The sequence below is a fragment of the Fragaria vesca genome, linkage group LG3, assembly GCF_000184155.1.
Source record: "Fragaria vesca subsp. vesca linkage group LG3, FraVesHawaii_1.0, whole genome shotgun sequence".
Taxonomy (NCBI): Eukaryota; Viridiplantae; Streptophyta; class Magnoliopsida; order Rosales; family Rosaceae; genus Fragaria; species Fragaria vesca.
The window spans coordinates 24,811,500-24,825,452 of record NC_020493.1 but is presented as its reverse complement, the minus strand read 5'-3'; the positions used below and the strand labels follow the sequence as shown (position 1 = coordinate 24,825,452).

General features: G+C 35.8%; 1 protein-coding gene and 1 pseudogene across 1 annotated transcript; both read right to left on the bottom strand.

Moving 5' to 3' along the window:
• The window catches only part of LOC101304083, a 12,844-nt pseudogene extending 6,229 nt beyond the window's left edge, over positions 1–6,615 (bottom strand).
• A 5,058-nt stretch (positions 6,616–11,673) lies between these two features.
• Positions 11,674–12,309, bottom strand: LOC101303793 (vacuolar-processing enzyme-like). Its single transcript, XM_004296173.1, has 3 exons — positions 12,157–12,309; positions 11,852–12,058; positions 11,674–11,760 (listed from the first exon to the last, which is right to left on the bottom strand). Exons 1-3 carry the CDS (start codon positions 12,307–12,309, stop codon positions 11,674–11,676), a joined length of 447 nt encoding a protein of 148 aa, XP_004296221.1.
• Positions 12,310–13,953: the final 1,644 nt, after the last annotated feature.

Below are 13,953 nucleotides of genomic sequence, written 5' to 3'. Positions count from 1 at the left end.
AAAAAAAATTTGTCGCCTGGTTTTTTATTTTCGTCGGCTAAAGCCTTTCTTCTGGTAGTGCATGCATGAATGAAACAAAGAGAAACAGTACAACCTGAACTCAGATGATCATATCATAGAAAATCTTGTGTTGTGATTAAAAGGTTTAGTTGATTGGTTTAATCAACAACATGGTTATCGCTTTCGAATGACTCGAGTGCCTTGAATCATGAATCATGGTTTCTTTTTGCATAAGGGTTTTATATAACCTAGTTCATATGCAATATATTACTTTCTTCAACCAAGATTGCTGGCTATTAGTTTCATGCTTTTTATCTTTCAAATCCCTCTGCATACAAAAACATAAACATTGGATCTGAGTCTGGTATTTCATGTCTCACCATCTAGTATCTTGCTTACAAAAGCAGCCCCTCAATATATACACGGAAAAAACTTGCACTTATCTGCAATTGGGAGTTGGGAAGGAGTTAACAGCAGTAAACACATTTTTAAGAACTCCATCTTGCAATGGGGGCTGTCATCAGTAAAGCTACGGATGAGATCGGTGACCTGCTTGAAAAAACACTCTTGGCTCCATTTCAGACTATGTTTGATGGATCATGCCAGTAAGTTTTACTTCTTAATTTATACACCAATGCTAGATCTAATACATCTTGTCTCATATTAGTTTCTCATTTGAATACAACTCATTCTTGGCTCCATTTTTAAGTGACATTGCCGTTGGTATGAAATCTTCTTTCATATATTCATATTCAACTAGATGATGTGATGGCATGTTGCGCCGTCCTAGTTTAGTACATATATGTTCAATTAGATTCATCTCCATTAGTTTGTTGTATTGATGCATTGATGAAATTTTCCATCACCATTTATATAAATTTTCCACCTTTCACATACTGATAGTAGTATGATTCTGCAGGGAGTGCTCAGAACCTTGGGATATGGTTTGTTTCATTGAGCATCTATGCGTGACCAATCTGTTGAAACTGCTAATGATCATGTTCCTTTGCTACATAAGTAATTTTCTATTCCTTACTTTTGTATTCTTATTCACTTCGATGTTTTGCTTTTTTTTATTGGCCTTGGAAGTACAATTGATATTATCTTCGTTTGGAGAATGGTTTAATTTGTTTCTTAATATCTTTTCTTCTTTGAAGCATTACTGTTCTTCTATTTAGTATTCAAGTTGGGGATCCTCCAATGCATTGGAAAAAGCCTCTGTAAGATGTGTTGGGCTACATGTGAGACATATTGGTTTGCACTGCAAGACATTTGTTGTTTCTTGTGATACAAGTTGAGCAACACTAAGAGGGTAAACCGTCGTCGCAGGCGCCATCTTCGCCACTACCAATTTCGAGACATTGAAGAAGGCTACAGTTCAAGTGGGGATAATGATTTATGGGACGATTATCATAATCTTAATGTTAGTAGAAAGCGAAAGTCACTAAGCAGGAGAAGAAGAGATAGGGTGCAGAGGTCTGCTCACCCTTCGAGTCAGCATGGCAGTCAAAGTCACCATCATCGGCATGTAAGGTTAAAGACTAGGAGTATGTCTGTTCGTGTTATGGGCAGGTCTCAAAGGCTAAAAAGCTCGAGACGTGTGAAAATCGGCAAGGTGAAAAATGTTCGAAGGAAAACCAAAACCTTTAAGAGGAGGAGGCTTAGGTGATTATTGTCAGTAATTCTGGTATCAGTTTTATTACTTTGAATTTGCTCTTATTAGTTAATTGATCCTTTAGTTGTGGTTTCACTAATTTGGATAGATTACCAATTGTTGAACATATGAAACTCAATTGTTGCAGATGAAATGTGAGTATTGCACTGATTCATAAGGCACAGAAGGCAAATATGCTTTGGAAGATAAGTTTTTATTTGCTTATCAAGACTTTTATCACTTCATCCATGTACAACAAACTGTCATGCATGTTGAACTATTAGTACATTTCATGAAGAACCAGAACTATAGTTGGGGTGTTTTAGAACAAGTTTGATGTGATACTGCAAGTCTGCAACCATTTTCTCTTTGGTAACTCCAGCATTGCAGATGTTGGCTATAGCTCGCGTGTATTTTATTACATATGTCAACAGAGTTCCATAGAAGTTCTCATAAGTAAGTCCTCACCTTCATGGATAAGAAACTCAAATCATAATCTAAACATTATAATTTCTATACTATTAACAAATGAATAATTAGTACAAAAAATTACTCCTAGACTTACAAACATCTTAAGACAGTCCCAGTCATCGACTAGTGGTTGCCCTGAAGGCCTAACATTCATCAATACTTGTGAGCTCTTCTGGTTTCCAAACAAAAGCTCCCCTATTTTATTTATGTTATAGTCCTCTTGTTTTCTTTGAGCAATTTCATCAACCAGAGCCGGCCACTTGGAGCTCTTTGGAACTGAAGCATAAAGAGAAAAGGCTTATAGATGTCAAAAATAAAACTTGACATCCAGCATTAAAATTATCAAGAAAGGCTTGTGTGTTTATGCATGTGTTGCTTTCTAGTTTCTATTTATCTTGATACTCCTATAGTCTAAACTGATCATCATTTAAGAGAATTCTTACCTTGTACTGGAAATGGAGGAGATCAGCGTCACCTTGGCTAATATTTACTGTTGAGATTGATGGTGAAGTATAGCTATCCTTAATTGTATGAGCTTCCCCCATGTAAGTGGAGAGAGTCTCATGTCTATGACTCATATCTCCATACTGCCTAACATGAGATGTGTTTGTTCTTCTTCGAACCTGTTATTTGGTCGACATGATATCAGTCAAATATGTATTGACATGACATGCTTTAAACATATCACTAATAAGAAGGATATAAGGAAGTTTCAAGGCTCTACAATTTCATATTGCTTCCCTAAAGTTTCTTTATGCAAATCTTGCTTGTCGCTGCTCTCAGTGAGAAAATTCCAGAAAGCACCCCAACAACAAAGTTATTAGTATGTGAACAGTATAGTCGATCATGAGATGATTAAGGTAGTTGTTTTGAACACCAAACAGAAATTTATAATTTAATCAAAGTGTTGCATACCAATCCTCCATCCAGGAAATACTATACAAAGTCTCCCAAGCAAGTAGAATATTCTGGAGGAACATCTTCCTCACCAGGACAATATGTTCCATACTTCCATAGCTACTCTCTTCTGCATTTGATGCTGTCATAGCATATATATTTAGATTGTCCGGAAGGATGCCTTCAAAAATACTCCCAGCTTCACATGCTTCGACGTAAAGAACCTCCAGTTTATAAATTCTCAATCAGTACAGTGTACAGAAATTCACCATTAAGTGTAAGACTTTAGTGAGCTAGCTGGAAATTCTTACCATGCTTTTGTAACCTTTAGAAGCATGCTTCTTCTTCAGCACATCTATGAGATCTTTAGCATAAACATGCCCATCAGCAGGCATCCCTGAACATAAAATGTCATGCGCATAATTAGTTAGGTAATCTATATCTCTCTGATATTTCCTATTGTAAGATGTGAATGCCCATTCCCTTTACTGAATATATGGCCCCCAGAAATTACCTGTTCGTAGAATGCAGGGGACTCATATTATATGAATACAAGCTTTTTAGAAAATTTAAAGTCACTAACCAAGTACTCCTGGACTTCCATGGTCAGAGTAATAGATGAAAATGTGGTCATTTGGACCACTACTAAGAACCTTGCCACTACCTCCACTGAGAGCACTTCTGTTTCCAAGAATTGCAGCATACAAATTTTCTAGATTAACATTATCCCCAGTATAATCCTGCATGAAATAGATACTACGTACACTTATTCAAAATTGTAAAAAACTAACAAGAGTTGGTAAATAAAATGAAACCTTTGGAACTCCTCTATAAACATCCGTGCCATTTGGCCTGTTGATAATGACACCAGGCCTAGGATTCTCAGGGTTGCTTGCAATATCATCATACATGAAAACAACTATGTTCTCATCTTCTAATCCGCCTCTCTTCAGTACTTGGTATGCATGGCATACATCAGCCTGCACAAAAAATATGTACACAAAATCAACATCAACAGAACTATTGTTACATATCGATATGGAATGTGTTTCGGGCAACTCTAAACCTGATGTCTGTAGTTACTGTAACCCCTTGATCCAGCTACTAGACGTGCCCATTTTTTCCCACTGTCCTCAGTTCTGCTTGGAGAGCCAGTATCACCATGATTGCTGATACCTAACACTATGTCTGCAGCTGCTAATGCATTTGCAGCAAGGCACCAGGTTGCAATACTGCTCAAACTAAAAATTATAGCTATGGAGGGTAATAGTACTCCACAACCTACTAGTCAGTCCGCGTATAGATTAAGGTTTTCTGTATGAACAAAATATATATCATCTTCATTAATTAGACGTCCGAAAAATAATATGATTTGTCAAAATGAAGCTGATGAGACCCCTTTAAAGCTCAGCCTTATCTAGGAGCATTGGATCTATAACCTTGAAATGAGAAAGTAAGACCATATATACCTCTTTCCCAGATATTTCAGAAATTGTTTGGAAAGAATTTGCTCCAGAAGGGTTTGATGCTCTCAAGTTTCAGATTGATAGTGCTCTTGTAACTAAGAGGGAGAGAGTCAATTTATAACTGTTGTGGAAATTAACTGCATGATCAGTAAAGCGGTCTTTCATTTATGTCTCTCCTCTTTCTTTTCCTCAAACACCATGCTGTCCATGCATTAGTGAACAAAGCTCATTTGAACAAAATCCTATAGCAATTATCATTTCCAGGAAGAAAGAAAAGCTGTCATATATACCAGATCCTCCCATTTACTATCCCCAGCTGGTCTCCTTCCTAGCTTTTACTTTTCATTTTACGAAGTTCACCAGCTACATATATATTTATAGAAGCACCTAATATATAATCAGCCTAATTAATACCCCTAGCAAAAGCAGAACATCAGTTTTGAAAACCAGCCACGAACATTAAAAGGTATATGGATCGAACAAAAGTTTGACAGACTAATGAGTCAATATAAATAAACAGGCTAGGACAATGTATCCGACTTGAAACTCATTCTTTTGTTCTTCAATGTAATCTTTTGGTAACAAATAAAAACCCTCCCTCTCCCAGGTACACCTTGATTCCTAGATTGCTGCCATTATATATTTAAACATTTAAGTCTGACTACACATGATTGTTTCATGATTTAAACAATCAACAATAGAGTGAGATTTCAGTATCTGTCGACTGCTATATTATATTTATAACCGAATGCAAAAAGTGAATACCGGCACGCATTAAGTTGTGTGAGGGAAAGAAATAATAGTTGTTATTGTAATTAAAGAATACTAGGACTTAATTCAGGAGAAGGAGCGGGTACAATATATAGATGATAATTAAGTTGACTACAAAGGCAAGGGAAACATATATCTGGCTCGTCAATCCTTGATGACAATTAGCTTGTCGTGTTACAAGACCTATGGACATATGGAGAGTGACTGAGGACCAACTACGGAACACCTCCTACTCCATGTTGCTAATAAGCACAAAGATCTTCTGCAGGATCGGAGATCCTTACTTCGAGCAGAGTCTTCATCTCCATGACTCATCACTACAACACATATCCTTTTTTGCGACGAACATTTTCCGACCAAACAAATTATTGGTTGGAAATAACATAATTTTCGACGAATCGTCGGAAATGGTCAAAAATACAATTTTTTGATGAAAATTATTTATGACGAAAATCAATCTGTCAGAAAATGTTGTCGGAAATAATTATAATTTGGCGGCAAAAGTTCCCGCTAGCTAGTTATTTTTTCCGATGAAGTCCAATGTGGTCGGAAAAAAATGATCATATTCCAACGAGATTTTGTTTTATCGTAAGGTCGTCGGAAAATAAAAGGTTTAATTCTGACCACACATACGTTGTCGGGAATCTAAAAAAGTAAGAGTAATTCAATATTACTAAAGTATAACCAGATTCAAGCTGTATTTCACTATACATATCACATCATACCACATTAGTAGACACGTTGGCGTTCTAATGATTAAAATTCACAAAATTAAATTTTAACTGTCTGATAACATATGCATGTTTCACTTGAAAATAGAGAGATATTTCGTAAAAGATCAAAATCATGTTTTTCGACTATTTTAATAACAAATGAGAATATTTGAAACATATTACACAAATCCACTCAACTTCGTCAATACGAATCCCCACTATGAATATCGATCGTAAACCGAGCCTCCTAAAACGAGCCATCTAGAAATCACCGTTGGATCTAACCGAAACCTCAAGGATAGAAAGAGAACATTGAGACGAGTTCGTAGCACTTCGCGGATTCGAAATCAGAGTTATGGATCAAAAGTTATGATCAGCCGAAATTTAATAATAAATCTAGAGAGAGAAAGCTAAAGAGAGAAAATTGATGTTAGAGAATAGAGAGAGAAAGTCAGATACGGAAAAGAAAGAAAATGAAAGGCTGGTTTTTATTTATATTTTTACCACATGTCATCTCTCCATTTGTGGAAAATGTCACATTTCAACTTAAGACAAAACCACACCACCTTTGGCCACCACTTGTGCCATGTGGCAAATGACTAATGCTGTAGCTGATGACGCCAGCGTCAGCTGGTCTCTCCATACGTCACATGTCACTTTCTCACCCAATCCGAGCTTGCCACCTCAGCAATTCTTATCTTCGAATAGAACTTTGAAAAATCGTAAATAATAGTTCAGGAACTCGAAAAATTCACCGAAAAATACGGTGAACTCATAACGACATCTACTTTCTATTTCTAAGAAGAAAAAATCAATTTTAAGAAATTTTGAAAATCAAGATGTTACAACCGCATTGATTAGGGCCCAAACGTTATCGAAAATATGTGATTTTTCTACCATAACCGTATTTCACTATACGTATCACATCCTACGGCCGATTTTTCAAAACTCTATTTGCAAGATACTGTTGCTTCACAACGATGTACACTTGCATAGAACCTACTAAAGTAGGCACGTTGAGGTACCAATGACTAAAATCACAAAATTAAATTTTGACCGTCCGATGTGATAAGTGTAGTTAAATATGGTTATGGAAAAAAATTCACCAATTTTTGATAAGGTTTGGGTATCGATCCACACGGTCAACCCAAAATAAGTGTCTCTTATCACACGAAAACGTTCTCACCTACCCCTTTGTGACTTATTTTTGTCGATTCTTCCGTGTACACACTCTTACGTAGATGAGATGTAACAGCCCATGTAAAAATTTAGAAAAGTTTACCTCCCGACGATAGGGCTCCCCATAAAAGAGACTACATGTAAATAGAGTTGACCGCCTTGATCGAGGCCCAAACGTTATTGAAAATATTTGATTTTTCTACCATAACCATATTTCACTATACGTATCACATCTTACGACCGATTTTTCAAAACTCTATTTGCAAGATACAATTGTTTAACAACGATGTATACTTGCATAGAACCTATTAAACAAGTTATACCACATCAGTAGGCACGTTGAGGTACCAATGACTAAAATCACAAAATTAAATTTTGACCGTCTGATGTGATCAGCATAGTTAAATATGGTTATGGAAAAAAATTCACCAATTTTTGATAAGATTTGGGTGTCGATCCGCACAGTCAACCCTAAATAAACGTCCCTTATCATACGAAAACGTTCTCACCTACCCCCTTTCTGACTTATTTTTGTCGATTCTTCCGCGTACACACTCTCACGTAGATGAGATGTAGCATCCCAAGTAAAAATTTGGAAAAGTTTACCTCCTGACGATAGGGCTCCTCATAAGAGATACTACATGTAAATAAGGTTGACCGCCTTGATCGAGACCCAAACGTTATCGAAAATATGTGATTTTTCTATTATATCCGTATTTCACTATACGTATCACATCCTACGGCCGATTTTTCAAAATTCTATTTGCAGGATACAGTTGTTTTATAAATATGTATATTTGCATAGAATCTATTAAACAAGTCATACCACATCAGTAGGTATGTTGAGGTTCCGATGACTAAAATCACAAAATAAAGTTTTGACCGTCTGATGTGATCAGCATAGTTAAATATGGTTACGGAAAAAAAATTCAACTATTTTTTATAACGTTTTCATCTCGATCCACATGTTCTAACTCTAATTAAACGCTTTTAACTATTTTTTCCTTATATTTTCAGCTATTTTTTTTTTTCCTTATTCTTCTTCTTTTTGGCAGAACTTTATCTCAATTTTGGCTGAAAATTCAAGTTCCCCGCTAAAGTTTTCCTTCCCGCGGCCTCAAATGTCTAGTGCCCCTAAAATTCTGGAGCCCCCTCAACTCACGGTACTGCTATACGAATAAGTGCGCGCTGAAGGCAGAAAACGGTTCTCTCTCAGGTCTCTTTCATGGAGAAACTCACGGACTACTAGCTCTGAACCTCCCATCCATGACTGCCCAAGGGTTTGCCTCAACCAAACTCCCAAGGTAACTCGAACCACTATCACCGTCTCGATGTCTATACAATTAACAATCCATCGGCTCTAGTCCTCTTGATTTGTCTTTGCAGATCTGTCGTCGTTCCAGATCAGCTCGAACCCAATCAACATACCACAGGTCTTCATCTCATGATCGCTACCTTGAAGTATAATTTTCTTTTGTTTTAATCCTCCATAGGTTTAGGTATTTTCATTGAGCCTCTTCAATTGAATGATGTTTCTGTGTCTGCAATTGATGTATGAATGGTATATGATTTTGTATGTCTCCCACTTGTATGAATCGATTTGCAGGATAATTGGTTTTACTATAAACACTTGAGTTTTCAGAAAAGTAAAACCAGAAGAACTTCAGATTATCGAAGGTGTTGCTTGGTATTGAAATTACAGATTACCGATTAAGTTAATAGTGATACACATTCTGGAGAATAAATGTCTTCTTGTGTTTTTGTTGTTCTGTTAGTGATTTCACTTTGATTTTCAGCTTCTTTGATACATGTGGCTGCTTGTGATTATAATTCCTAAATGTTGTTAAAACTGTTATATATATTTCCTACAGAAGCACACGTTTGATATATGGTTTTGTGAGCATCCACTCACATTAAGTGCTCTTTTGTACTAATATTTCAAGTTAATCCCTTTCAGGTTCTCTACAAAATTTTCATTTTGAATGGTTGCTGATTTTTACCTTGACAGAAGACAAACACAGACTATGTTTTTCTATGCTTTTGAAAATGAACTTCTTGACCTTCAGTCTCTATATGTTACTTGTTCTTGTTTACGGGTCATACTATATGCATAAGTAAATAATAAAAACAGGGGGAAGGATTATATGTGTTTTTATTATTGAAGTTCTTTTCTTTGAACTGGAAATTGGTTCTCATAATTGTGATTTTAGTCTTCTGAAAGTCTGCAACTTTGTGTTTCTTGTCCTCATCATTTTGTCACTGTTATATGGATTCTTTTATTTTATGGTTCAATCAGAAAGGATTAAGAGTGAGAAACAGTGGGAGTGAATTATTTCACTTATCTTCTATATATTGGAAGTCTTCAGTTTGCATGATAGAAAAGGAATTTCTTTGGGTATCTTGCTTCTGTAAGAATAAGAAAAATTCAGTCCTGATCTTATTCTGCAGCAAATAAACATTTAAATGTATCTTGAATAAGTGATGTTGTTTGGCTCAGTAAAGAGCATTTGAGTTTTAGTTTAAGGTTTCTGCATGATAAGGATATTTATTTATTAAGTAGACTGGTGATTTGTGATTTCTAACATGAGGTCTGAACAACTTTTCAAGTTTTGTTATATATGCACTTGCTGATGAAAATTACAGAGATCGTCTGATGATCAATGCTAAATTTTATGTCGTGTGAAGAGAATTCATGGTTTGAATTGTCTTAATTGGTCTGGGTGTATGATTTATTGTGATACATTATGAATTGTGAACTTTAATAGTTCCATAGAAATGGTTTTAACATGCTTAGGCGTATGCATGTCTAGTTTTGTTATGTTATTCAAGTATAAGCTATAACGTATTTTTTGTGTTACAGCTTGGTTCTTCAAACTCACCTACAACTGCACCAATCTCAAAATCTGCTCATGGAGATTACGAAGCACGCGCACCTTGATCTTTGGCTGCTAGCAATACAGAATGTTCTCGGAGAAACTTTATTCTATCAATATGAAGCAACATAACCTCTAAATTCAGTTCTTGCTTATGGATGTTATAGTTGATGCTTTTTCCACATGTATTAACAATGTAGTTGAATTGAGTTTGATTTTTATGAATCTTCTTAGTCTATGTTTTGCTCAATGTTTCAGAATCCAAAAAAATTATAATAATTAAAATTGAATTGGTGGGAAAAATAATTAAAATTAAATGTAATTTTTGATAATAAAAAAAATCAAATGTAATTACATTTATAGAAAATATTTATTCGACGACATTGTTGGTCGAAAATTGTAGGAAAAAAATTACCGACAACAACTACAATTGGGAACAATTCGTCGGGAAAAAGTTTTTCGACAAGGAGATTTGTCAAAACTAAGTCGTCGGAAATTTATTTTCCGACAAATGTATGGTCGAAACTAACCCGTCAAAATTAGAACTATTCCCGACGAGTTACCGACGACTTATTTTTGGACGAAATAAATAATAAGTTCCGACCAATTTCTAACGGGTATTTTCGTCGGAAATAAGGAAGAATTTCCGACGATTCGTCGGAAATATAGTATTTCCCACAGGAGTATTAGCGACGCTTTCCGACGAGAAATATTTCGTTGGAAACAGCATTTCCAACGAGAAAACGGCTTTTACCGACAATTTCCATTGTCGGAAATTACAATGTGTGTTGTAGTGCATATAATACAACACTTATCTCAAGTAGCTAAGTCATTTTTATTGATTTTTGACATCTAATAATTTTCTCCAATATCTCAAGTATATCTTAGTCATTTTATTCAATATTTAGTTTACGTTAACAATTGTTTTCTTGAAAGGTATTATATAGGAAACAAGTAACATTATCATGACCAACGTGTATATCATGACCAACTTGTATATCATTTAAAGATTCAATATGTTCTCTGCTTTCATTTTCCAACCTACTCAATGAAGCAAAGATTATTGATAGAAGATCACATGTAAAGTGTTCAAAAGACTAACGTATGTTCACTTACCTATTTTTAAAGCTTTGCTGCAGAATTTACTTAACATATATTTCCTTTTTCTTTTTTTTCTTTTTTCTATCTTTCTCAATTTCCATACTGGTTACAAACTCATATATAATTCACATGTGTTTATGATCATATTAAGGTAACAACTCGATCATATTAGTCCAATCGACATTATACTTAATTGATTAGAGCCTTTTGAGACTCATTTCCTCACTAGAACTCTGTTGATCAAGGCAGCAAATTGAACATCTGTTTATAGTACTAGCTAGATTTGCAGATCGACAATAGATATCACATTTGTGGTAGAATCGATCATTATTAATGAATTTGTAGCATAAAGGAGCTAACGTGATATCACATATTCACCTACGTGATATACATGCATTTTACGTATATATGTAGTGTAAAACATAACCAGCATACTTAAAGTCGTATGCATGACTTTATTTAGTACATCTATTCAGATTAATTAGACATGAGGTTTCTTAGAACAAGCTTGATCAGACACTGCAACCAGTTTCTCTACGCTGATCCCGTCATTGCACATGTTGGCAAAAGCTCGCATGTACTTCATTCCATATATATGTCGACAGCTTTCCGCAGCGACTCTCATAAGTCCTAATCTGCACAGGAAAGGATAACTCCAATTCAACAACTGAGATATGAAATCAATAATGTATAAAAAGATGTCTGATAGCTGCTAGGAGAACTTACAAACATCTTGAAGCATTCCCAGTCATCCACTAGAGGTTGTCCTGAAGGCCTGACCTTCATCAGTAATTCTGAGCCCTTCTCGGTCCCAAACAGAAGCTCTCCGATTTTGGTTATGCTATCATCTACACGTTTCCTTCGAGCAATTTCATTATATAGCTGCTTATTAGCTTCGAGCTTCTTATGAGAGTTAGTTGGAGCTCTGTTTACCTGAAGAATAACCAAAAGGAAATGTAAAACATTTTGATATTATTAAGTACTTGGAGTTTATATTCTAAAAAGGAATTCAGAACTGAAGTGTGGAAAACCTTATACAGAAAATAAAAGAGGGCTGCATCGCGCTGGCTAACAGTCCTTGAGATTGATCCCGAAGGCGAGGCTGTGAGGGCAGGGGGAGCATGGCTATGAGCTTTAGAAGTTGCCCCCAAATAAGTGTACAGGAACTGCTTTATGTAACTCATATCTCCATATTGCATAACATGGGATTCATCTGTTCTGTTCCGAACCTGTGATTTAGCCGACACATATGATCAAATTCTTCTCATTTTAAGGATATTATGCATATAAATTATAAACAAATTAAATTCGAAAAAATTCTAATCGTGTGAAGAATTTCATTGCTCCTACCCTTTCATATTGAACCTCAAAAGTCTCTTTGCGCAGATCATGTGCGTCGCTGATTAATGCACGAAAAATCACAAAAGTAACAGATTACTAAGTAGCTTCTGATTCAAAATATTGGAAAGTTACTAGTTAGACAGCTTCATATAAACAAAAAGCTGGCTTTTCTTACCAATCCTCCAACCAGGAAATACTATACAAGTCTCCCAAACAAGTACCGATTTTTTCAGGAACATCTCCAGAACAGTATGTTGCATAACTACTCTCCTCTCCATTTGCTGCTGTAGTAGCATATATGTTTATATTCTTTGGAAGCAAACCCTCAAACATACTCCCAGACTCACAAGCTTCTGGTACCAGTAGAAAGTCTGCCAGATTCTGATACCAACAATATTATGCCCAACGTGTCTGAAGTTGAACAGTTGAACATTCTCGCAAGCTTCATGTTGTCCTCAATGATTTAAACTAATCTCAATGGAGTTTGAGTCTAATTATTAGAACCAAAAATTTTTTAATAGACATTGTTGTTGGACTAGAACCAAGAAGTTTTTCACAAAAGGAGCTACACACTAAGAGCTAGTTCTAATATAGTCAAGTTCCATCATATATTAATAAAGATGAAGCAGTGTTCATAGCAACATTTTGGGTTTCAATTTTGGAGACTATTAGACGCTCTAAATTTTGAAAGCAGTACATTGATCAAATATCAATATATTAAAAGTGTCAACGATCATTAGGTACTCCAATTCATCAATCAAATGTTGTCAATATTTTTCAGTAAGTTCCACCTTGTTAGTTTCTTCCAATGTCTCATAAATTATAGGGCCAATTACATATAAGTCCATTTTGAGACATTTTTTTCCACATAGATCCACCCTAACATTTTTACCCACATAAGTCCACTCAAATCTAAATAAGGTTTTGTATTAAGTATTGAAGTTCAACATAATTACAGACTGCTATCCAACAAAAAAAATTAGATTTTCTCCTTTATATTTACAAGAATGCCACTAGTATAAAAAGTCAACAATCACTCTCATTTCGGAACAGTCTCCGGCGGACCTCTGGCGAGGTTTCAGGCAGACCTCAGGCGAGGTTTCCGGCCGACCTCCGGCGAGATTTCCGACCGACCTCTGACGATGACAAAAATTACTACTACCAGCTATAAAAGCTACTACCACCAGCTACAAAGCTACTACCACCGCCTATAAAAGCTACTACTACCAGCCACAAAAACTACTACCACCGCTTACAAAAGCTACTACTGTGAGGTTTTCGACGAACACAAAAGCTACTACCACCAGCCACAAAAGCTACTACCACCGCCTACAAAAGCTACTACTGTGAGATTTCCGACGAACACAAAAAATACTACCACCAGCCACAAAAGCTACTAGCACCGCCTACAAAAGCTACTATCACCGCCTACAAAAGCTACTATTGTGAGGTTTCCGACGAACACAAAAACTACTACCACCAGCTAC

Coding starts and splice junctions, on each gene's coding strand:
- LOC101303793 (XM_004296173.1), bottom strand. CDS start 12,309: ATGAGTTACATAAAGCAGTTCCTGTACACTTATTTGGGGGCAACTTCT. Junction 12,059..12,156: donor TCTTTTATTTTCTGTATAAG/GTTTTCCACACT, acceptor GTTATTCTTCAG/GTAAACAGAGCTCCAACTAA. Junction 11,761..11,851: donor GGGAATGCTTCAAGATGTTT/GTAAGTTCTCCT, acceptor TTTCCTGTGCAG/ATTAGGACTTATGAGAGTCG.